The sequence below is a fragment of the Bemisia tabaci genome, chromosome 2 (genome assembly GCF_918797505.1).
Source record: "Bemisia tabaci chromosome 2, PGI_BMITA_v3".
Classification (NCBI taxonomy): Eukaryota; Metazoa; Arthropoda; class Insecta; order Hemiptera; family Aleyrodidae; genus Bemisia; species Bemisia tabaci.
Window position 1 is genome coordinate 33,316,402 of NC_092794.1, and position 24,137 is coordinate 33,340,538.

The following is a 24,137-nucleotide window of genomic DNA, read 5'->3' on the forward strand; positions in this document are numbered from 1 at the left end:
GAGAAAGGTACAGAAGGGAAAATAAGGTGAAAAAAGGGAGGGGGCACAAATAAATTGTAATATGAAAGCTAAAGGTAGGGGTAAGGGAGAGTATGACAAAGAAAGCAAGGAGGGTAATTGATGGGGGAGGGCGAGAGTAACAACAAAAACAGGTATGGAAAAAAACAGGAAGCTCAGGATGGGGGAAATAAAAATTAAATGCATCAATGTGGGGGGGGGGGGCCTTTATGAAAAAATGGATGAAATAAAGAAAATAATTGAAGAGCAAAATACAGGTATACTTTGTGTAGTGGAGACACACATCACTGGGAAAACTTGAGAGGGTGAATTAAGAATAGATGGATACAACATGTGTCTATGTGACTCTCATAGCTCGCATACTGGAGGAGTAATTATCTAATAAATAAAAATGTGGAAATATGTGAGGAAGAAGTGGTTAGAGAATGGTAGGCGATTAACTTGAAAATGATAATTGGTGGGAAGAAAGTGAGTAATGGGGGTGTGTTTAGATTGCCAGCAAGTAGCGATAAGAAGTTTAGAGAATGGTTTGAGGGATGCATAGGTAAAGAAGTAGCAATAGGGGGAAAAGGTATAACTATGGAAAACTTTAATGTAAGGTTGGACGAGCAGAAAGAATGGGACACAAAGTTGCTAAAACAGGTGGAAAAAGAACTGTGTTTGACTCAGATGGTGAGGGAATTCACTAGAATTGCAGAAAAAAGTAAATCAATGATTGACTTACCTTTGGAATGGGGGAGTGAAACTTTGAGTGCAGCACACGCCGAAAATTAGAGACCATAGCTGGGTCAATTTGACACTAAAAGGTAAGTTATAGAGAGTTAATAGAATGAGACATAAGGTTAAAATAAGAGAAATAGAAGGCAAAAAAAGTAAAAGAAATTAAGGAATCTATAAAATAGAAGGAGAAACATTAGAAGAAATGTACGGAATACTTGAGAAGAAGCTGAGGGAAGCATGGAAAGAGGAAAGGAAAAAACCAATACTAAAAAGAAAAGTCTAATGGTGGAATGAGAAGCTGGGAACATTTAGGAAGGCAAGTGATAAAATATATATAGAATTTATAAACAAAAAAAATAAAAAAATGAAAAAAAAAACGGAGAAGAGTGGGTTAAATACAAAACAGCGAGGATTAAGTTCGTAATTGAAGTCAGAAGGAAGGTTCAAAACAGAATACTCGCAAAAAGTTTTAAAAGAAAACAAGAAAAAAGGAAAGAAGGTATGGAAGATATGAAATGAGTTGTTGGCGGGTAAAAAATCAGACAGGGAGAAGAATGACTTGATGAAAGTGGGGGATGTGAATCTGCATGGAATTGAGCGGGCGAATGAAATTAATAGATACTTTGAGGAAAGTATAAAGGAAATAAACCAATCTTTACAAGGTGACAAAGAATGGAATATACAGGGTGTCCGGAAGTTAACGTACTAAACTTTCAAGATCGATTTTTCGGCTCAAAATATGACTATTTTTTCCTATACACATATGCCTGAAAACGTTTCATAAGTGAGATATGCACTTCCAAAGTTGCCATTTTTTTCTTTCAAATTGATGTAACTCCTCGTTATTTTGTCGTAAGTAGCTGAAACTTGATGTAGGGGGGGAGGGGGGGGGGTATTTTTTAGCGCACGGTTCATTTTTCGTGTTTTTAAGGATGACGTAACAAACATTCCCGAATTTTAAAACCGCGATAACTTTTTTGGTAGATGATATTTGGAAAAACGGATTACACCACGCAAAAAAGGCGCAAAAAATCAGGGTCTGAAAGCACTGCACTAAATTTTCCAGAAACACGTTATTTCGACGCAACAGAGCTTCGAAAAAGTTTCAGATTTTCGAAGCTCCTTGCCGCGTATGCAATTTTTACTGCACAGACTGTTAGAAATTTGCCTACGGAGCAAGGGGCTTTGGAAATCTCGAAACTATCGTGACGGATTCATCCTTCAGAGTTTTGAAGCCCCTTGCTCCGTAGGCAATTTTCTATCAGTCCGTGCAGTAAAAATTGCCTACGCAGCAAGGAGCTTCGAATTGCAGCTTTTGTCTTAACGGGAGAAAACTTCCTTTATTCGACTGTCAGGAATTAATATTAACTTGTTAAAAATATTTAAATGTAAATGTTAATTAAGTACGTGGTTGCTTCAAGTCCGCTCAAGGTGTGGATCTTGCCTGCGATCCGTAAATTCAAAACACCCGAGCAATATGCGCCGCCATCTTAGTTGTTTACATGAAAACGTTGAGGTGCTCGATCCCCGAACATGCACCGCCGCGGTGGAGATTTGGGGTAAACCGCCGAATTCCAACTGTTGACCGTCCAAGTCGCCAGTCGGAAAGATTCTCAGCTGAAGTGGGCACCAGGGGAAACGGTAGGGAGGGGTGGCACGCGAGTATACACTCCGCGCGCCTCAAAAGTAGCGCGCCACGTCAACTTCGAACGGTCATAACTTTTGAACCCTTCATTTCCCCAGGTTCAATGATAGCTCGTTGTAAAGCTTGAATCAAGGACTTTCATTTAAATTGGTTTTTTTAACGATTCATACGTTCCTTTTCATAGAAAATCCCGTAAAACTGAATATTTTGGCCTTGAAAAATCAAACAATAATTTTATTCACATTAAAAAATTACCAAAAACAGACTTTAATATACATCAAATGAAAGGTCTTGTAAAGAGCCTTCATTTGAGCCCAAAATCAAGTTGTTTCGTTGCTTCGTTCAAAAGTTATGGCGGTCTGTGCGTTTGACCTGTGACCCCCTCCCGCCTCCCCCCTCCCCCCTTGAGGGCTAGACGGAATAGGCCACCGAATTTAGGCCTCTCCGATTATCCGTTATGATTCCTGAAAGTATGGATGGAAAATCTCTTGCGGCCATTTCCTATGGAATCCTATGGAAAATGGGACAGCCTCTTTGAGAATTCCCTAATGGAAAATCCCATATTCCTGTACCGTGACGCCGCGTTCAAAAATCGATGCATTTTACGTTGAAAACCAAACGGAGTAGCAACGACATGGGAAAATCCTTTGGTTCAATCAAAGAGGGATACCTAAGGAAGAAGAAAATGTTAATATCTCATAGTATTTTGCGTATTTCTCGAGATAATTCAATTTGAAGTTGGCAACCTCGAATCAGCCCTACGTTAACAATGTAAAAGCATAACGTTAACCCCCCCCCCCCCCCCCCTCAACTTTAACTTCTTATAACAATGAAAGTAGCAGCAACATGGAAAAATTCCTTTACACGGTCCACGTACATACGTTGTCCCAAAAGTACTGCGTGTTTTTTTTTCGTGGACGAACGATAGCAGATATGAAAATGCGGGTTGTGTAATCTTAAAAACCGAGGAATTACCGATAAAACAAGACAAATCCGAGCTCGCTAATTGTAAGTCAAAAAATGACCAGGTTACAGTGTTTTGAAAATGACTTGTAGAGGTGACCCCCACAGGATTTTTAGCTTCTTTTCTGGAAAAAAACAAAGATTAGATTGTTTTTTTTTTTTGGACGAATAGTAGCAGATATCAAAATGCGGTTTAGTTAGTCTTAAAGACCGAGCAATTACCAATAAAACAAGACAAATCCGAGCTCTCTAAGTCAAAAAATGACCAGGTGACAGTGTTTTGAAAATGACTTGTAGAGGAGACCCCTACAGGATTTTTAGCTTCTTTTCTGGAAAAAAACAAAGATTTGATTAATCAAAAATTTTACAGAGAAATCGTCGCGACCGAATGAAGTTGGCAACATGGTATCAGCCCGGACCTCGCACCCTGCGATTTTTGGTTATTCCCTACGTTGTAAAAGGGCTGAAGAGGCAGGAAGTTTAACTCCATCAACTAGATTAAAAGAGCTGTTGAAACTTTCTCAATGAACATCCGGCAAGAAGAATTCGAAAAAACATGTTTGAAGAAGTGGGAAGAACGGTTGCGGCGCTGTGTGGCAAGTGATGGAAGGTATTTTAAGAAGGAAACTAGTGTTCAGTCATCCAATGAAGAAGAGTAAATGATTGTAATCTTGGTAGGATTCTGTAAAATTGATTTAATAAAACCACTTGAATCTTTAATTCTTTGTTTTTTTCCAGAATAGAAGCTAAAAATCCTGTAGGGAACACCTCTACAAGTCATTTTCAAAACACCGTATCTTGGTCATTTTTTGACTTAGAGAGCTGGGATTTGTCTTGTTTTATCAGTAGGTAATTGCTCGGTCTTTAAGACTACACAAACCGCATTTTGATATCTGCCACCGTTCGTCCAAAAAAACTAAACGTGCAGTACTTTTGGGACAACCTATGTAGAATACCTTAAGAATAAGAAATTGTTAATACCTCTGAATATTTTGTGTATTTCTCGAGAAAAGTATTTTTAAATGGGAAAGCCCCCCCCCCCCCCCCATATGTTTTCAATGGGGAATTTCATGGCCGGCATTTTTCCATAAACTTTTCACGCTTATTTCTCGCGATCTGAGAATGAAATACTTCAATGACCCGTCATTCCTCCCTAAAAGAGGGTCCCTTCTTATGAACATCAAGTTAAATTGTGCTTTAAAAGAAAGAAAAAAATATCCCTCACTTCGATTGGTGCCCACAGAGTGCCGTACTGTGCGGCACCGGGAGGGGGAGGGAGGCTACTGTTGCGGTGAGCAGCCGGTGGACCCGCGCAGCGCGTCGCGCAGGGAGAAATTCCTGGCACGAATTTTTTGCGTGAGTTGTCTTAAAAATGACAGATTTTATGAGACGAATACTTTCATTCAACATACTAGGGACAAATCAACGTTTACGACTCGAATACAAAAACGGCTACTCACTGTTAACGAATTCATGACGATTACACACCGTTAACATCTTAACGAATACCAAGCGAGCACCTCAGTCCCCGCACACACTGGCTGAGTCCAGCTGGCCACACCGGCCTCGCCAGCGCTGCCTTACGACAGCTTTATGTACTACACCCCAATACCCCCTTAACAAAAACAATGTACACAATTTCAAAAATACGTTAAAAAAAATTGATTCACTACAGCACTTTTGTTTTTTGATAAAATAATGAACAATGTGATTTTGGTCAATTTCCCCAGTCGTTATTGTTATATTTTTTTTTCTTTACTCGTTGCCTATTGGATTTACGAACATCGCTTCTAATAATTTGATCAACATGTCTTATAACTACATTATCATTAATGAGAATATTGTAAGTAACTGGAGAAAGTTTATCTAAAACTTTACCCACAACTTTGGTGCATTTATTGTTTGCATATTCATTGACACACACTTGTTCATTGGGTTGAAATTCTCTAACTATCGTAACTTCCGGCTTTTCCTCAGTTTCCATTGTAACTGGTTCAACTCTCAGTATTTTAAAGCGAGTAAACAGCTCTCTGTTAAATATTAATTTAGCTGGTGTTTTACCAGTGGTCGCTTGCTCAGTAGCTCTATAGTCGAATAGAAAAAGTTGCACTGCACTGTGTGCATCCTGCCCGATTTGATAATTTTAGTTACTTTACTTTTGAAGGTGTTAACAAAATTTTCTGCACCACCATTTGTCGCAGGATGATAGGGTGGAGAGAAAAAGTGTTTAATATTACTGGTTCTACAAAAATCTTGCATTTCTTCACTAGTGAACTGTGGACCATTATCTGTAACTAAATGTTTAGACAACCCAAATCTGGCAAACAAGGTTTTAAGAAATTCAATGACATTGTCAGATTTAGTGTTATTGTTCATATTAGCAATTTCTGGCCATTTTGTATGTGCATCAATTACTATTAATTACTTATCATTATGCAATGGACCACATAAATCATGTATTCTTTCCCATGGTAAGGACAGAGAAGGCCATTTAATTGAACTAGTTTTAGGTAGATCTTTACGCTTCTCAAGATAAATATTGCAGGAATTTACAAAATTGTCTATGTCTAAATCGATATTTGGCCACCAGAAAAAAGATCGTGCAACTTGCTTCATTCTAACAATTCCAAAGTGTGATTCATGTACTTGTTCTAACAGTGAATTTTGAAGAGACTCAGGAATCACAATTCTGATACCCCATAATAATACATTATTTTCAATACTTAGTTGGTAACGGTTCTGATAAAAACTTGTCTCCACTTGATCCATTTTATCACTACTAGTTGGCCATCGAAAAACAACATATTTAATAATTTGACTTAAAAGTGGATCTTCCTTAGTTTCGGTAGCTATTACTTTACAATTTATAAGTTGAGTTTCTTTTTCAATATACCTAATCACTGAAAAATCTGTATCAAAGACAGGTGTGTTATCTGTGATAGGAAAGTGCGAAAGTGTATCGCAATTACCATTTTGTTTTGATTTTACAATTTCAATTTTGTAGTAAAAACTAGAGAGAAAGTAAGATTAGCGTTGCAACCTGTTTTGTAGAGTAAGCGATTTAGCTTTATGAACACCAAAAATGAATTTTAAAGGTTCGTGGTCTGTTTTTAATATACAAAAATTACCATATAAAAATTGATCATACTTTTTAAAACCGAATACTATTGCTGCAGCTTCTTCGTCTAAAATTGCTCTGTGCAGCTCAGCTTCTGGAATTTTCTTTGAGCCAAATGCAATAGGCTTTTCTACATTATTAGTGTCTTTTTGAGAGAGTATTGCTAATAGACCATAATAGCTTGCATCATAGGCCAACACTATAGTTTTTTTTGGATCATACAATTGAAGAATGTTGTTCGTAATCTCTGATTTTATCCATTCGAAAGCTTTTTCACAATTATTATCCCAATAGAATTTTTCTGATTTCATTACGTCATTTAATGGTTTCGAATTTTCTGTTCTATGAGAAAGAAATTCTTCATAATAATTAATTATACCTAATAAAGATCTTATACCTTTGAGTGTAGTAGGGGCTTCCATTTTCTGCATTGCTTCAACTCTACTTGGAGAGGGATGTAGACCTTCCTGGTTCAGGACAAATCTAAACTACTTTTAAATAAATCACATTTTTTCCAGTTATCTCTTAAATTGGCGTCATCTAATGCTTTTAATATTTGCTCAATAATTGACAGATGTTCATCATCGGTTTTACCAGTACAGTAAATATCGATATAGACCGTGGTGTGAGGTATATGTTTAACTAAATTATACAATGTTTCTTGGCATTCACCCGGTGAAGACGAAATTCCCTCTGGTAGTTCAGTGTGCATAAAGGCATGACTTTGTAAGATCAATTTGAGACCATTTCTTCCCAATTTGTAATTTGGCAAAAAAACCTTGTTTTGTAGGTATTGGCTGTCGTTTGATAACTAAGAATGGGTTTACAGTTAATTTAAAATTTCCACAAATACGAAACAGAACCATCTGATTTGAGAACAGGAATGATTGGTGTCGCCCACATACTTGCTGTTACAGGTTCTATAAATCCTAATTTTAATAAACGATCGATTTCTATTTTAACTTTTTCTGTTAGCGAAAGTGGAACTCTATAAGGTTTTAATTGCACTGGTGTTGTATTTTCCTTAAATATTAACTTTATTTTTCGACCATTAAAATCATCAGGTGAATTGGAGAAGAAAGTAGGAAACGTAAATTTGAAATGTTCTTCTATGGAATTAGTTGTTAAATCGTTAACCGTCTGCTCCTGTGAATTAGTCAGTTTCAGTGGCCATAAATTAACTTTTGACAACCATTGTCTTCCAATAAGGCTGACCCCTGTACCAGGCATAACATACAATTTTAGGTTATATTCTTTGCTATTGAATTCTATTTTAACATTGGGTAGCATGCCAAGGCATTTCATTTTGTCTTCAATATAACTCATCAAATTGGTATCTGGAGGATGCATTTCAAAATTGGGAAATAATTTATTTTTAGTTTTCTCTGAAATAATAGAAGCAAACGTACCTGTATCAATTTCCATATCAAGTTTTGAATTACCAATTTTAATTTGTAGGAACATAGGTTTACTGTCTTCCAGAAACTTCACACTTGTTTCTTTTATGAAGAAAAAATCACAATCAGAAGATTCGCTTATTTCTCCTGAGTTATTTTGAATATTCTCGATCATGTTAACATTACTTTTCTTTCGACACACTTTTTTCCATATGCCCTTTTCGTTTACAATATTTACAAGTATTAAACCTAAACAAACAAAATTTGGCTAAATGATTTGGTTCATTACAACAATAACAAATAATTTTCGAGTTTGACTGTTGATAAGAGGTTGGTCGCAATGAGTCGCTTGAGAACTGGTTCCCATGCCGGGTGTCGTGATCTCGACGTTGCTGATTGCGAGCGTTGTGCGATCCCTGGATGAGTCGTTGTGAAAGTTCCTCCGTTGACGATGCCCTCTGCCGCGTTGTTGATAAGCTTGGTTGGAGCGATTGTCGTCGCGATAGGAGTTGGAGTTTCGATTGCCTTGGAATTTCCTTCTGGAAGAGGACGCGTAGTTGACTTCGGCCTCCGCGGACGTTGAACTGTTTCCGGTTATCTCCTTGTCGCTGTACTTGTCAGCACTTTTAGCATTTATCACAGCTGATTCCCAATCTTCTGCTATCTTCACTGCTTCGGCGAATGTTAACTTATCTTTACGGAACAGCTCGACCCTTGTTTTATGATTGATAAGACCATGATCGAATTGATCGCGTAGAGCCATGCTAAGATCACTGAAATTACAATCACGTGACGCTTTTTTTCAGCCGCGCAATGAAATCACTAAGGCTTTCATTTGTATTTTGCTCAACCGTTACGAATTTATGACGCCTTGCAAGTTCTGATGACGGTGGTTCTAAATGTTTTTCAACTAATTTGACTAATTTGTCAAATTTAAGCTCACTAGGTTTCTGTGGGATTGATAGGTCACGAATAATTGAATACGTTTCCGCACTCACTCGCGTTAGCAGCTCCGGAACTTGTTTGTCTTTTTCTACATTTTGTGAGATAAACATTAGTTCAAGCCTTTCAATAAACATTTGCCATTCGTCAATGAGTTCAAATCTGAGGTCGGTTACACCAAAAACGTTAGGCATTTTCTCACGAGGAATGGAGCCCGATTGTGCACTATTCGCGATATCACTGATTATATTTAGCACTTCATGAGACGTTGTATCACTTGTCGTCGGGTGATTTGGGTTTTTCTTCTTCTTGTAGGGTGGTAAAGGTTTTGGAGGAGATGCTGGTATCCCGTAAAGTCGCTGGAAACAGCGTAATGCTGCGTCTTTCTCCTCGACGGAGGAACTCGAAAATGGCATTCGAATTCGGCAATCACTCGCGGTTTTTATCCTCGTCGCCAATTGAGGTGTCTTAAGAATGAAAGAGTCGTTTAAGACGAATACTTTTATTCAACATACAAGGGACAAATCAACGTTTACGACTCGAATACAAAAACGGCTACACACTGTTAACGAATACATGACGATTACACACAGTTAACATCTCAACGAATACCAAGCGAGTACCTCAGTCCCCGCACACACTGGCTGAGTCCAGCTGGCCACACCGGCCTCGCCAGCGCTGCCTTACGACAGCTTTATGTACTACACCCCAGTGCGCATTTTTCATATTATGATAAAAGGATCATAATTTAAAAGAGAAAGGAAATAAGGGCATTGAATTTCCAATAATAATTAGAAGTGGCAGAGAGCGGAGTGCAGAAGTTCTTTTCGACTCTGCAAATGCATTGCAATTGTGACTACTATTTACTTTTTGGAACCACGGAAGAACTGCAGGAAAGCTGTCCAATCACCTATGAGAGCTGAGTATGAGGAAGGAGCTATATCAATCAACAAATGTAAGTGTACCCCGTTGTTGGGAAGCTGCATGCACGGTTGTCCGCAGAGTCATTGACGATGGCCACCGAGGTAAAACCTGAAAAGTTCGATACATATTTAAAAGCGTTACAACTGCTATGTTTACTTCCTGTTTTGAATTTTTAATAAAATACCAGTTTGTCCATTAAAACTGACAGTTTTTAAATTTCAAAATTTTACTAGCCGTTCTGGACGCACTTCGCGCGTCCAAACCCCCGATCACTCACCACGCGAGTGACATTCGGCTCGCTCCGCGAGCCATTTTTCTGAATGATTGGGCATTTGATCACTATGATGTATAAACTTTGGAGACTCGGGAGACAAAAATGATTTTGTCACAGAACCTTGTTGCCGGAGCGTGCCATCTCCTGTACATGAATAGATATGCGGAGATGAAGCAATGATGGGGATCGATCATTTCTTTTAAATCGCCTTTGACTGGGAGGTCAGTCCCATCGGGTGGAGGAAAGTGACAATCCGTGGATCTCCTTCCGCAATTTGACTTGCTGAAGTAGCAAAAGTTCATCTTTACTTCTTAAGGAGATTATCGGTGGCGTAAGGGTCAAAAAACTGCTCCTACGATAGTATACTTCGAGTTCCGAATCGCAATGAGCCCACTTGTGTTTTTTCTTTTACTTTCATTGCATGTAAATTTCTCTGATGTTTTTGTTTTATTCTCTCTGATTGCGTAAGTAATCATATCCTCATTTCATTTCCTTTCCCTTTCATTTTTTATTTTCTGTAGCATCTGTGTCCATTTATAATTATTATTTTAAAATAGCTTTCCCCTAGTATACATTTGATGCTTCAAACGGAACCGATTTGCTTTAATAACATTTCCGGCTACATCATTAGTTTTCCAGGGAAGGCAGCCTCTCGGTAGGGTGTACCTTATTTTTGAGTTTTGCGAAAATCAAGTCGGTCGACCCCTAAAAAGTTTCTTTGTAGTCTCTAAATGAACCCCCTAAAAGGAAAAAAAATTCTAAAAAAATTTTAACCCATGCCTCAAAGGGCCTAAAGGGCCTAAACCCAAAATTCAAAAATTTTGGCAAGCGACATATCAGTTCTGAAGGAAAATTGCAAGTTACAGTTCTCTGGGCGGAAATTTTGTCCGTTTTGGCGTATCTTGAAGCGTGAGGTCACAAACTGCCCAATGACGACGTGAGGCTATGGGCCCGCGGGGCGCGCCGCGGCCGGCCGGCCGCTGAGCGCGCGCGCAGGGCAGGGTTGCGCATCGCCGCATTACACCGGCGTAGAGGAACGGACGGTGGGGTGGGAGGGGGATATCCGGTGGAAAAGCATCCACATTTTCTATCCATAATGAAAATGCATTATACATTTTCAATATAGATGAGGAAATATGAGCTCTACAAGGAAGTGATGAAAGAGTGACAAATACATGTGTAGTTTGTACGATTAGGAGCGTAAGTGGAGAAAATTTGCCGTAACTACAGAACAGCCCCGAAAATCTCCGGGAAATAAAAACTATTATTGTCAACATACCAGTTGATCGTCAAAACACAAAATTCTCACCCACCGGAGGTACCGGAAACCACTGATATTTGACTAAATAATTAAAAAGATATGTGCGATGTTGTCGAATAGTAAGCCCTTTACGCGATCAAATGCGATTAGTGTAAATTTAATCTGAAAGTTGAAGAAAAATTTGATGAAAGAAAATTGCCCTAAATTCGGGAAGTTCTCCAAGTGTTTTTCTATCATGTGAAGTGTTTGCATAAGAATGTCAATGGCAGTACGTGGAAAACATCTGCTCTGTTAATTCCAATATGGAATGAAAAATGTAGAATCCCTGTGATACATAGTGTGCATGTTTTCAAAAATGTTTACATGTTTATGAGGAGTGGAGGCGCGTATCAAAAGATACTACCCGTCGATCGCTGGTTCAAGAGAATTTGGAGACTGATTTTACGGCAATAATCGACGTGTTATTCAACATTGCTTTATGCAATGCTCTAGATATCATGGAAAACGAAGAGGATAAAGCATTTTTAATTCTTCACCGAAAACCTGAACGAGAATGCATAATATCTACAGTGGAGGATACTATTCTTGCAGCAGAGGAGAGGAGAGCAGACGAGAAGAACAAGCTCGCTTATGAGTCCCGCCAAACGGAAGAAAGTAAGTTTTTTGTTTTTTTTGTGTCTTCAAGTGTATTTATACCATGTGAAGTGTTTGCATATGAATGTCACTGTCAGTGCGTGGAAAACCTCTGCTCTGGTAATTCCAATATGGAATGAAAAATGTAGAATCCCTGATAGTGTACATGTTTACCCTCCTTTTCATAAGTGCATTTGACTTGACATCAAATAGAAAGTTTTATTCGAGAGGTTCAATCTGGCTTAATCACTTACATTTTCTGGTACTGCAATCCCCCCCCCCCCCCCAGAATTACTAGCTATAATTAAAAATGTAATATTAGCTGATCGAAAAAATATTACTCTATATAAAGCTGCTGTTCCCACTCTTTATGCCCCCCCTAGATAAAAATTGGCCGAAGCGATTTCCTTTAAAATTGGTACACGCTTAGCTATTGTAATGAGGAGTTGATTAAAATTATTCCCATTCAAATCCGCTGCCTCGGATGCCCGCAAGAGCGAAAAGTTATTTCTCCATATAGTATTACATTGGAGATACGCGGTTGTTTACGCGCATCGCGCCGAACAGGTTCAATCCTGTTGCGTGACGTCACTGCCTTATAGACGAAATTTAAGGTTTTAGGAGGTATTTTTCGACGAATGTTTGTGGAAATTGGTAACCGGGGGTATTTTTCAACGGGGATCGCGAATTTTTGGTCGGATTTTCAAAATCTCAAAATCCAAGATGGCGGCCGTGGCCTAAAATGCTAAGTCGGCTCCTGTTTGATCGATTTTCGTGAAACTAGGTATCCACGGGTATTTTTCGACGAGAAACTCGAATTTTTGGTCAGATTTTCAAAATTTCCAAATCCAAGATGGCGGCCGAGGCCTAAAATGCTAAGTCGGCTCCTGTTTGATCGATTTTCGTGAAACTAGGTATCCAGGGGTATTTTTCGACGAGGAACTCGAATTTTTGGTCAGATTTTCAAAATTTCCAAATCCAAGATGGCGGCCGTGGCCTAAAATGCTAAGTCGGCTCCTGTTTGATCGATTTTTGTGAAAGTCGGTATTAGGGGGTATATTTCGACGGGAAATTAGAATTTAAGGTGCGATTTTTAAAATTCAAAAATCCAAGATGACGAACGTGGTCTAAATTGCTATCTTGGCTTCCGATCCATCGATTTTTGTGAAATTCGGTATTAGGAGGTGTATTTCGACGGAACACTCGCATTTTTGGTCAGATTTTCAACATTTCCAAATCCAAGATGGCGGCCCCGCACGAAAACGCGGTCCGGACTCCTAGAACATCAATATCTGTAAAACTTGGTGAAAAAGAAGATTAAGACATAGATGTTGTCTCCTCATCAATGTTAAAAACCGTGCAGGGCGGTGGCGGCTCGCGGAGCGAGTCGCAAGTTCGTCGCGAAGCGTAGAACTGGGGTCCAGGGGCACTCCCCGGCTAGACGTGTCAGCTCGCAAAGCGAGCTAATCACGACTAGTTGTTTATATACCCCGCTCTCAGATACTGTAGGCGAAGCCCTTGACCGCTTGGCTTCTGGTGAAGATTTAAGTAGAGGTGGCTAATGTAACATTTATCCTCGTGGGTGAGGCCAGGCAATTAACATTCAACATCAGCTGTAAATTGGCGGAGCCAGATTGAACCTCTTGAATAAAACTTTCTAATTAATGCCGCTTCAAATGCACCGATGAAAAGGAGGAAAAACAGAGTCGTATTGACACTTCCAACCTTCAATGATTTCATATGAAATGAAAAAACTTACTTTCTTTTGTTTGGCGGGACTCATAAGCGAGCTTGAGTTTTTCCTGTCTGGAAACTCTCTCTAGGGCGCGCGCTTTCTTCTCGTCTGCTCTCCTCTCCTCTGCTGCAAGAATAGTATCCTCCACTGTAGATATTATGCATTCTCGTTCAGGTTTTCGGTGAAGAATTAAAAATGCTTTATCCTCTTCGTTTTCCATGATATCTAGAGCATTGCATAAAGAAATGTTGAATAACGCTAACGTAGATACGCCAAGACGGACAAAATTTCCGTCCATAGGACCGTAACTTGCAATTTTCCTTCAGAATTGATATGTCGCTTACCAAAATTTTTGAATTTTGGGTTTAGGCCCTTTGAGGCACGGGTTAAAATTTTTTTAGAATTCTTTTCCTTTTAGGGGGCTCATTTAGAGACTACATAGAAGCTTTTTAGGGGTTGACCGACTTGATTTTCGCAAAACTCAAAAATAAGGTACACCCTACCTCTCGTCCCTCCCGGACTCTATTGTTGCCCGATAAGTACTTTTTTAGCACTTTTCCCAATTCAAATCCGTGTAAAATATTCACATTTATCGCACAATCTGGCAACCTCTCAAGTGAAATAGAAAAGGATGGAATTGACTGAAAATCTGAATCCTTCGAAGTATATATTAATGGTAATTCTGAATTTCAATTTGAAACTTCTCTGGAAACTTTTTAAAATTTTTAATTTTAAGCTAAGTTTCTTAAATTCTTATGGTTCTAGCTCAGTTTTTAATGTTTTCAAGTTAGGTACCTGGGCAGTGAGTTAGTTAATAGCGCCTTCAGGAGGAGGAGGAAGGGGGCAATAGTTGAAGAAAAGCATGAACATTTTATTAGATAAAAACTTACAGAGTTGATCGAACCACAAGTAGGTCTTCATGCAAATTTGTTTCAGGTCATCTCTTCTTGAAAGGCACCACTAAGATGTCAAAGTCTCTGGAAAACACCATAGATGTTGATGAATGTTTAGAGAAATACACGCCTAATGATTTTCGTTTCATGTGTCTACTATCACGGTACCGCAACAGTAAGTAACTTTATAACGATTTTGCATAAATTGTAGGAATCAGGATTACTTAATACAAGTTCCATTACTTTTTAATCTTTGATCTGTTTATATAGCTTTGCAGCAGCAAGAAATCGGAATCATAATAATTTAGAATCCTATCATGCCTTGTGTCTGAGATTATAAGAAATCAATGTATGAAGTCTCTACGTATGTTATGCAACTTTTGTTAGGAAAGAGTGGAAAAAAGTATGGTAGAGATGGAACTTCTAGGCCGTAGGATGTCTAAAAAGTTTTTTTGACTTTTGTATACCAAGTGTTTACTTTCCCTGCAGGGTGTCTACTGAAGTTTATGTTACGGAGAGAAAGATACCTACTTCTTCCCCTCCCTCCACAGTCAACCGCTTTCGCAACCCATCTCTCTTTGGTGCCTCCCCCCGCTCCCTGTGCCCCCTCTAATCCAGGAAGCGGGCCCGTTCCCAAGCTTATAACTCCCGTGGCCTCTATTTGTCCCACCACACGCTCGGCTTCTTCCAATCTCGCCCTTCCTTGTTTAGGTATCACGCCTTTCTGCGGATTTTGCTGTTCTCTCTTTGATTCTAGTTTCCCTCCAAATTTTCGTCTTTCAATTTTGGTGGGGTTTGCGACCTGAGTCAGTCAAAATCGAGTCACTCAGGGCTTCTCAAATAAGTGTGCTCACTCTTGCTCTTGCGATGCATGAATGTGGTCAGTTTAGGTCCCTCAGAGATTTTTAATTTGCTCCCTTCTTCCATTCTTGTCTGTTCACCACCACTGACACCGGACTGTCTACTTTGCCCATCCGAGGTAGAAATAGTGTTTGCATCCTGATTCATCCTTGCCAAGTCGTCGACCGCCCGCGGCACAGGACTATTGGCGCAAGCAGGTGCAACGTAGGAATGGAATTGACTCATTGAGTCCATTCCCCCCGCCGCACAGTGGGAAAAAACAGACCTTAGGGCGGCGTAAAATCTGTAACTCGGAGGGAAATGCATATTTTTGTTTGAAATTTTGCTCAGATCTTCTTGAGGATATGCTTAGGCCGCATACGAAAGATCAGAAATTTTGACTCTCGTTTTTGGCCTGAAAATGGCGAATTGTTAAAAATACCCGAGGTTAGCATCTTCCTCCAAAATTTTAATTTGGCAAGTGAGGTATCGATTCTTGCGTAATTTTATTCTTAGAACTCGAATTTTTTATTGAAAATTCGATACAACCCACTGGATGAGCCAAATTTGAAAAAGAGGCCATTTTGAGGCAAATTTAGGGCACAAATGTGTGTATCCAACAGATTTCAACGAGTGAGGTATGGTTTCATGGGTTACTTTCGTCACACATATCTATCTACGACTAGAACACTACGCAAAATCATCCTCAGAAGTCTAATTTGGAATTTTGGCGCCAAAAATGGGCCTATTTGGGCCTAAAAATGGAAATTCGTCTATACAGCCGTGTAAGGTATCGATTTCATGGTACCTTTGGACAAAAATTACGAATTGGTTTGGTTAAAATTACATGAAAATCAAAATTTGGCCTATTTTACCAAACTTAAATGGTGCCAAAATTTGATTCATACTTAATGCTGAAAACCGTAATAAATCTCTTTTAGGCGGATAAGTAACGAATATCATCCAATGCCACCTTCGAATACACACATGTCTAAAGTAGAAATCACCTTTCAACTAAAAAACTCAACATTTCTTGCTTACGGCTGCTTACCGACTTTTTATGAGCCAAAATTGGGGCAAAAACAGATCATTTAAGGCAAAAATTGACTGGATAAACTTACCAGGGCAAATGAGTCAACAATCAAATAGTAATTTTGGACAATTCTCCTAGGTTTTGAATGAAAAATTTTGAAAAATTAACACGTGAGTCCGTTAGTCCCATTCAAGTCCCTAGAAGATCCAAAATATGCCCATAAAATGGCCAATTTGGGCCTAAAACATGAAATTCGTCAATATAGCCGTGTAGGTTATTGATTCTATGGTATTTTCAGACACAAGTTACAAATTTTGAGTTTAAATTACATGAAAATCAAAAATTGGCCTATTTTACTAAACTCGAATGGTGCCAAAATTTGATTCATAATGCGGAATCCTAATAAATCACTTTTAGACGGATAACAGCGCTCAACATGGGTTCTGTCCTTCGAACCAAACCAATTTTTTTCGACTCCTAGGTGCTAAAAAAGTTCGAAAATGCCCATATTAACTTCAGAAAAATGGTCTGGTGCTCAGAACGCCGCCATTTTGAATTTTTCAAAATTGAGAAAACCCACGACTAGAAAAAAAGCGTATTTTTGCTGATTTCAGGAGAAACTTAGCTTCATATCTCCAGCCACGATAATTTGAGGAAAAAACTGTTATGCTCACTGAAAAGTGCGTAAAATTTACTTCCAGATATCATATCTCAATAGTTCCTGAACTTGATTCAATCTTGTAAAACAGCAGGTTATTAGCTCCGCTCTTAATAGTGCAGTGCAAAATCAAAAATTTTGCGCTCTAATGAGCACCAGTACAAAACTTACCGTCTTGCAGTACAAAACTTGTACTTCGAACTTGTGCTTTAATGCCGTCTTGGATTTTGCAAGATTTTCAGTTGGGTTCACTGACGAGTATGACCTACTGATAAGGTATAAATAGACCCAAAATTATAGATATCTTGACGTGACCTGAACTTAATATTCCAATGCAAACTGCCTGAGCTGAACACTCTCCTCTATCAGTTTTGTAGTGATCCTCATTATAGCTTAAAGTTTTTGAACTTTTTGGCTTCCCCCCCCCCCCCCATCCACCCCAAATAGTGTGGGCACTGCACTATTTTACCACCTTGTTACAAAGTGTGGGAAACGTTTTTAGGTTTTTTCTTCTTTTGTTATTGATTTAAAGGAGATGGTCGACAAAATATGTCAGCTGAAACAGCAGTTTATTAGATCCGTCCTTAAATTGTGATTGTGAAAGTGACCTTGTGGGTCTGGATCCTATACGAAAAAAGGGTACCCGGGTCCCAGGAGGCGTGAAGACAAAAGAAAACAAAACTAGAACGTAAACTAACTCCTCCGAAACGGAAACGTTCCAGATGTGTTCGCGCATAAGATAGTTATCCTGCAACGGATGCATGGCGATACAAAATTTGTAGAGTTTTCCAACGCGCGACGCTAAATTCCTTCCATCTCTTTCGCACCCTCGCCCGCAATCGCCCTAATGGAAAAAAAAACATATCTGAAGCTCTTTGCTGTTCTCCAGCGCCCAACGTCGAATTCATTCCATTTCCCTCGCATTCTCTCTTTTACATATTGCTCTTGCAAAAAAAGCGACGGCTCCCGGCCGCAATAGACCGTTTTAGTGATGACGTCACATTTCGAGATATATCGCGATTTTAGGCCTGGTGCCCTAACCGGTATTCGGTCGGTTCGATTTACATGGAATTCCCCATAAAGAACGGAAAGTCAATTTTCAAACACTGATTCTGGGTGGTTTCAGACAGTCTCTGCCGGATTTTCTTGCGATTATGAGTTCTTTATATCCTCAACTGTACGTTTCTACCTGGTGAATCCTCAATATCGCATCGGATAAATTAGTTATACTCAATGTATTGAAGCAAGTCCCGAAAGTGAGGCTATGTTACCCCTTTGTTTAAATTCTAATTTTGGACTCTATCCATCACTAATGTATGAGATAAAACAATTCTGCACGGCTCTTGCGTAAGTTTTTCTCGTAGATTCTATCTTTAACGACAAAACCTAAACATCTGCAGTTAATTAGTTGAATATTGGACACCAATATTTGTTTTCTCCCTTTCTAAATAGTTGCGCTTCATTCGTTCCAGCCAAAAATCACTCAGTTTTGTTTCATATCATCCATAATTTTCCTCCTAAACATTCCAATTCATAGGTGGTATTGTTTAAATCAATTTCAGTTGATACCTTCATAGGAAAGTTGACACTATGTTCCAGGTAATAACCGTTAGCATACAATGACGCTGTGGAGGAGTTGTCTCCGTTTGATCCTATCGATGTCGATAAGATTTTGAAGGTACTTCACCGATAACATTCGACTTCTCAAACACTGACATTGAGAGGCACTTATTGGCGTAAGCTCAGTAAAGGTATATTACGGTAATAGGCATTCATTAGAATCTTCTTATAACATCTAGAGAAAGGTAAGTATCCATAGCGGTGAGCGGATTGTCCAACTACAGCTTTACTCATCCCCACATGATGTCCACACATATACAGGGTTGTCTGAAAGTCACCTACCATCCCTGTAACTTTTTTCCTAATTGAGATAGAAGTTTGAAACTTTGGGAATGATCCTCGGTTTGTGGTAGAAACTTTTTGGTCCCCCCAAAATTTTGGGGGGCGGCCCCCTCTAAGGGGGGGCGGGGGCTAACTTTTTTTTTCAAATGGAAACCCCCCCCCCTTTGTGATACCTCATTCGAAAGATAATACAAAAAGAAAATTGTTGGCGCAAACCGCAGGTCAAAATGTTGATTTTTGACAAAATGGCGGCCGGTCAAAGTTCAAAATGGCGGAAATTTGGCATCTCCGTTTTTTATCGGCGGATTGGTCTGAAACCCAGAATCCTCGGGTTTTTTGGGACGAGAAAAACTATTCTGGCATTAATTTTCCGGAAATGTCAGTCCTTTTCAAAATGGCGGCGGTTAAAATGGCGGCTTAGAGCGGGAAGTGGATATTCAGGCTGCTTATCGTCGGATTTGTATGAGACTTGGTCTCCGGGGGTATTTCGGCACAAGAAGTACGAATCCTTCATTGGATTTTTGAAATTTTTAAATACTTTAAAATGGTGGCAAAAATGCGAATGGCGATGGTGGATACGGCTTTTCCGTTATTTTTCCGCCACCATTTTGACGATATTCAGTGTTTGAAAAATTTAATGAAAGATTAATTTTTTTCGAGCTAAAAACCACCAGAGTATTGACTTTTGTGCAAATCCATCGGTTAATAGCCGTGATATAGATTTTCCGTCATTTTTTCGTCACCATTTAAAACTTTTTAAAAATTCCAAAAATCCAATGAAAGATTCGTTCTTCTCGTGCCGAAATACCCCCGGAGACCAAGTCTCATACAAATCCGACGATAAGCAGTCTGCATATCCACTTCCCGCTCTAAGCCGCCATTTTAACCGCCGCCATTTTGAAAAGGACTGACATTTCCGGAAAATTAATGCCAGAATAGTTTTTCTCGTCCCAAAAAACCCGAGGATTCTGGGTTTCAGACCAATCCGCCGATAAAAAACGGAGATGCCAAATTTCCGCCATTTTGAACTTTGACCGGCCGCCATTTTGTCAAAAATCAACATTTTGACCTGCGGTTTGCGCCACCAATTTTCTTTTTGTATTATCTTTCGAATGAGGTATCACAAAGGGGGGGGTTTCCATTTGAAAAAAAAGTTAGCCCCCGCCCCCCTTAGAGGGGGCCGCCCCCCAAAATTTTGGGGGGACCAAAAAGTTTCTACCACAAACCGAGGATCATTCCCAAAGTTTCAAACTTCTATCTCAATTAGGAAAAAAGTTACAGGGGTGGTAGGTGACTTTTGGATAACCCTGTATACTGTCGCAATAATACGACCTAGAGAATCGAATAATGATCATAAACTCAGTAACGTATTTACAAGCTACCAATGCTTCGTTCTTTTTCATAAAAACGAAGAAATAATATTCTTCCGTGTCCCAAAGAAGAATGTAAGTAGTATGAAAATGGCGACTTTAGCACAGTAAAATGTCCAACAGCGTTGCAAGATGGTGCAGAAAAATTTGAATTAAATTACAGTGTTGTATGGTGATAATTGTACTATATGGCAACACTGTAAAAAAGAAGTACAGTAAAAGTTCGTTAAGTCGAACTACGATCAGGACGAAAATCCGCTTAAGTCGAAATTTTCTTCGGTCCCGCGACGTTGCATATGGAACAACGTTAAAAAAACTACGCTTTAGACGAATTCGCGAATTTTTGAGCCGGGTAGAAAGCCGCTTATGTCGAAATTTTTTTTTCTAAAAATCCGCTTTTGCGCTGTCGGCTCCTTCGCACTGACAATAGAATTTTCGCAAGTTGTCCACAGCTAACTGGGCATCGGCTGTGGAAATTAGTTTTTGTTCGGGGGTCGCTAGATCCTCTTCACCATCACCTTCGGTGTCACTTACTCCCAAATGGGCTTCGACAAGATCCCCAATTGTTAGAATACCGCTTGTTGCCAGATTAGCATCAATATCAAGGTACTCTTGAAGCTGCACATCACTTCCGAAGTAGGCGGTCACCTTTTTAAATTCTTCCTCCGTTAACTGAGCAATTTCTGGTGTCATGAAGTGACCTGTTACGCTGCGTGGAAACATCTGTTTTTGAAAACCACCCTTTTTGAAACAATTAACAATTGTCGAGCTTGTGACCGAGTTCCAGCTGTTTGCCACATAATTCATAGCTGTAAACATGTCGATCTTAAGTTCTTGTGATGGCGGTTTCTCTGGGAGGTTTATAAAGTTAAGAAGCAGCCGAACGACTGATTTTCGATAGTTGTGTTTCATTACTTTTATCACTGCTTGGTCAACTTAAGCGGCGGCATTGCCGCTTAAGTCGAATTTTTGCAATTTTCACGCTGATTTCGAGCTAAGCGGAGAAACGAATAACTCGAATTGCCGCTCAAGTCGAATTTTTCATTGGTCCTCAGACAATTCGACTTAACGAACTTTTACTGTATTATATGTTGCCCCCTTCAATATGCGTGTTATGCAATGGTACATGTAGCCCCTTCAATATGCGGGTTATGCAATAGTGTATTCTTCAAGATGGCGGTTATTCTACAGCGATGCCGGACGGTGCACATAAATAAATGATTTATTTATGAGTGAAATTTTGCAACATCGAATTTTACAGTGTTGCCAGGTATTTAAAGAAATTAGTTAATTTTTCAATACCATGTTGTTAGATTGTGCAATAAATTCGGATTTTCGGACTCGTAAAAATTTTCGGCCTCGAAAGACTGTCTCCTCCAGTATGTGTCTGGTATCGGAGACTGGAGAGTAGGGTCTGATTCGGGAAATTAAAAAAAAATTCGGAAAATCACCCTCCTCCGATCCGCCGCGGACCGATGCGATTCTTTTGCGATGCGAGCTCTCCGACCTCGAGAGGTCGGATAGCTGGAGAGCAGTTTGGAGACTAACATAGCATGATGTAGCAAGTCTCCGGGTAATTCCTCCGGAGTCAGAACAACGGTTGTTTACGTCTCCGGGTAACTCCGGAGAGCTCTCTGGAGACTTTAGCAACGCAGCTATGAGTATTTCTTGTATCTTTTCCGCGAAACGGACTCATCAATCGAGTAGCAGCAATTCAGTTTGTATATACAACGAAATGAGATTTTTTGTGCACAAATGTGTTAGAGCCCACTTACAAAAACCACTCATAAAACACCGATAAAACGCGGGTTTGCCGCGCAATTCATATTTGAGAGTTTTCAGAATCGCTTCTAACGTACGCATGCACTCATAGTCACACACATGGCTGCGCCTGCTGTGATGAGTCGGCTCCACTCGTAAATATATTGACTGCACAAGTTGCTTGTTGAGATTTATCTCCATCTCAAATGGTACTTCATGCAAACTCATGAACACACAATCTTCAAAACTCAAAAACCTAATTGCACATTCGGACAATGGTAGGTCAGACATTTCATTTTAAGTAATTTACAGGTCAGCGTATGTTACTACTTTTACAACTACTATATTTACTTTGATCTAAATTAGGACTACACAGTTTGTCCGAGTGTAACCGAATCTAGTGATTAAGAAATACTACTATTTTTACTTTGATCAAAATTACGACTACGCAGTTTGTCCGAGTGCAACCGAATCTGGTGATTAAGAAATACTACTATATTTACTTTGATCTAAAATTATGACTACACAGTTTGTCCGAGTGTAACTGAATCTAGTGATTAATAAATACTACTATATTTACCCTGAGGTACAGTTATTTTACAGTTATTGTTACAGTTTATTTCCGCTCGGTATGAAAACTGTAGATTTGCTCCGAGCGGAAAGCTTGTTAGTCTCGGTTTGATAATATTGGAAAACCTCGAGCTTATAATAGTAAACCGTTGTTCACTCTGAAATCTTTTCCATGAAAACAATCTTACAAACGTTCATATAGTGAATATTCCCTTCTCTGACCAAATAAGAAAACCCTGAGCTTATAATAGTATTCAGTTGTTCGCTCTGAAATATTTTTAGTGAACAGAATCTTACAACGTAAAGATAACGTAAAGATAGTGTAAATTTCCTTGTCTTACCGACTCGGAAAACGTAGAGCTGAAAGTAGTATCTTTTTCATGGCTGCCCAAGAACAAGCACGACAGATTGTTGAAACGTTCATCCAATGTAATATTTGTGATGAATTTTATAAACAAGGTGAAAAGTATGAAGACGGTGCGGAACAAATTAAGAAGGAGGAGGGTATCAAAAATGAAACGCATATTAAAAAGGAGCACATCGCGCTCATCCATTGTGATCTTTGTGATGAGTTTTATGCGGAGGGAGAGAATCATGAGCAATCTCCCGAACACATTGAAAAGATGTCCACCATAAAAGCAGCCTCATCACCTGCCGATGATAACGACAACGAGAATCAAGAATATTGTGACACATGTCAAATATCATACGACAAAAGAGAAAAACACGAAGAATCTGCAAGTCACATAAGAAATTTGTTTGAGACGAAAGTACCGATAGTTCAAGTCGAGACTGCTTGTCAAAGCAGGTTGAAAACATTTTTCATCACAAACCTCCAGCCGGAGATTCTCTTCATCGATGACTACCCATTAACAGTTAAAGACCTCCTGATTGGAAAAATTAAAGAAGAACTCACCGGCGAGGCATTGAAGGTTTATATACTAGTTTACGCTGAGTACGAGAAAGCTGACGATAAGAACAAGGAAGGAATGCAGTTGGAAAAGTTTAAGACTAAAAACGAAGCTATTTTCGCGTTAACGGATCTGGACGAGTATTATGAAAAGTTCAGGGTCAAGATCAAAAAAGAGTCATTCGATTTTCACATGAACGGATCTTGGTGGGTGCTGAAGAAGATACAGGGTATGGAGCTACGTATCAACCGCTATTACGCATTACATCGAGGAGGAACGTACGTTAAGCTTCCGTTTCGCACGAACAATGTTATCCATGTAAATAACGGTGAATTAAACGATTGTTTCCTGTACGCAATGTAGGGAAAGTTCCTCCCACTCAGAGACAGAAATAAACAACGCCTGGAAAAATATTCAGATCTGTTCAATCGTTACGATTTTTCGGACGTTCGATTCCCCACGAGTGTAGATGACATTGTCAAATTTGAGAAAAGGAACAACGTATCGGTTTCAGTATTTGGGCTCCGTGAGAGTTTGGTGTCCAAGAAAAAAGTATGCAGTTTACCCAA

General features: G+C 39.3%; 1 protein-coding gene across 7 annotated transcripts in view; it reads left to right on the top strand.

The window, feature by feature from the left end:
* CysRS-m (cysteine--tRNA ligase-like protein, mitochondrial) overlaps positions 1-24,137 on the top strand; it is a 158,660-nt gene that overhangs the window by 68,126 nt on the left and 66,397 nt on the right. For 6 of the 7 annotated variants that reach the window (XR_011899298.1, XR_011899299.1, XM_072297180.1 and 3 more), the window contains one exon: positions 14,567-14,698. The exons of the other annotated variant lie outside the window; for it this stretch is intronic. Coding sequence is in view for 4 of the 6 variants with exons in the window: in XM_072297180.1 (XP_072153281.1) it covers positions 14,567-14,698 (132 nt within the window). In the remaining 2 variants the exon portion in view is untranslated. The remainder of the gene's footprint in view (positions 1-14,566; positions 14,699-24,137) is intronic. 7 annotated transcript variants of the gene reach the window in all.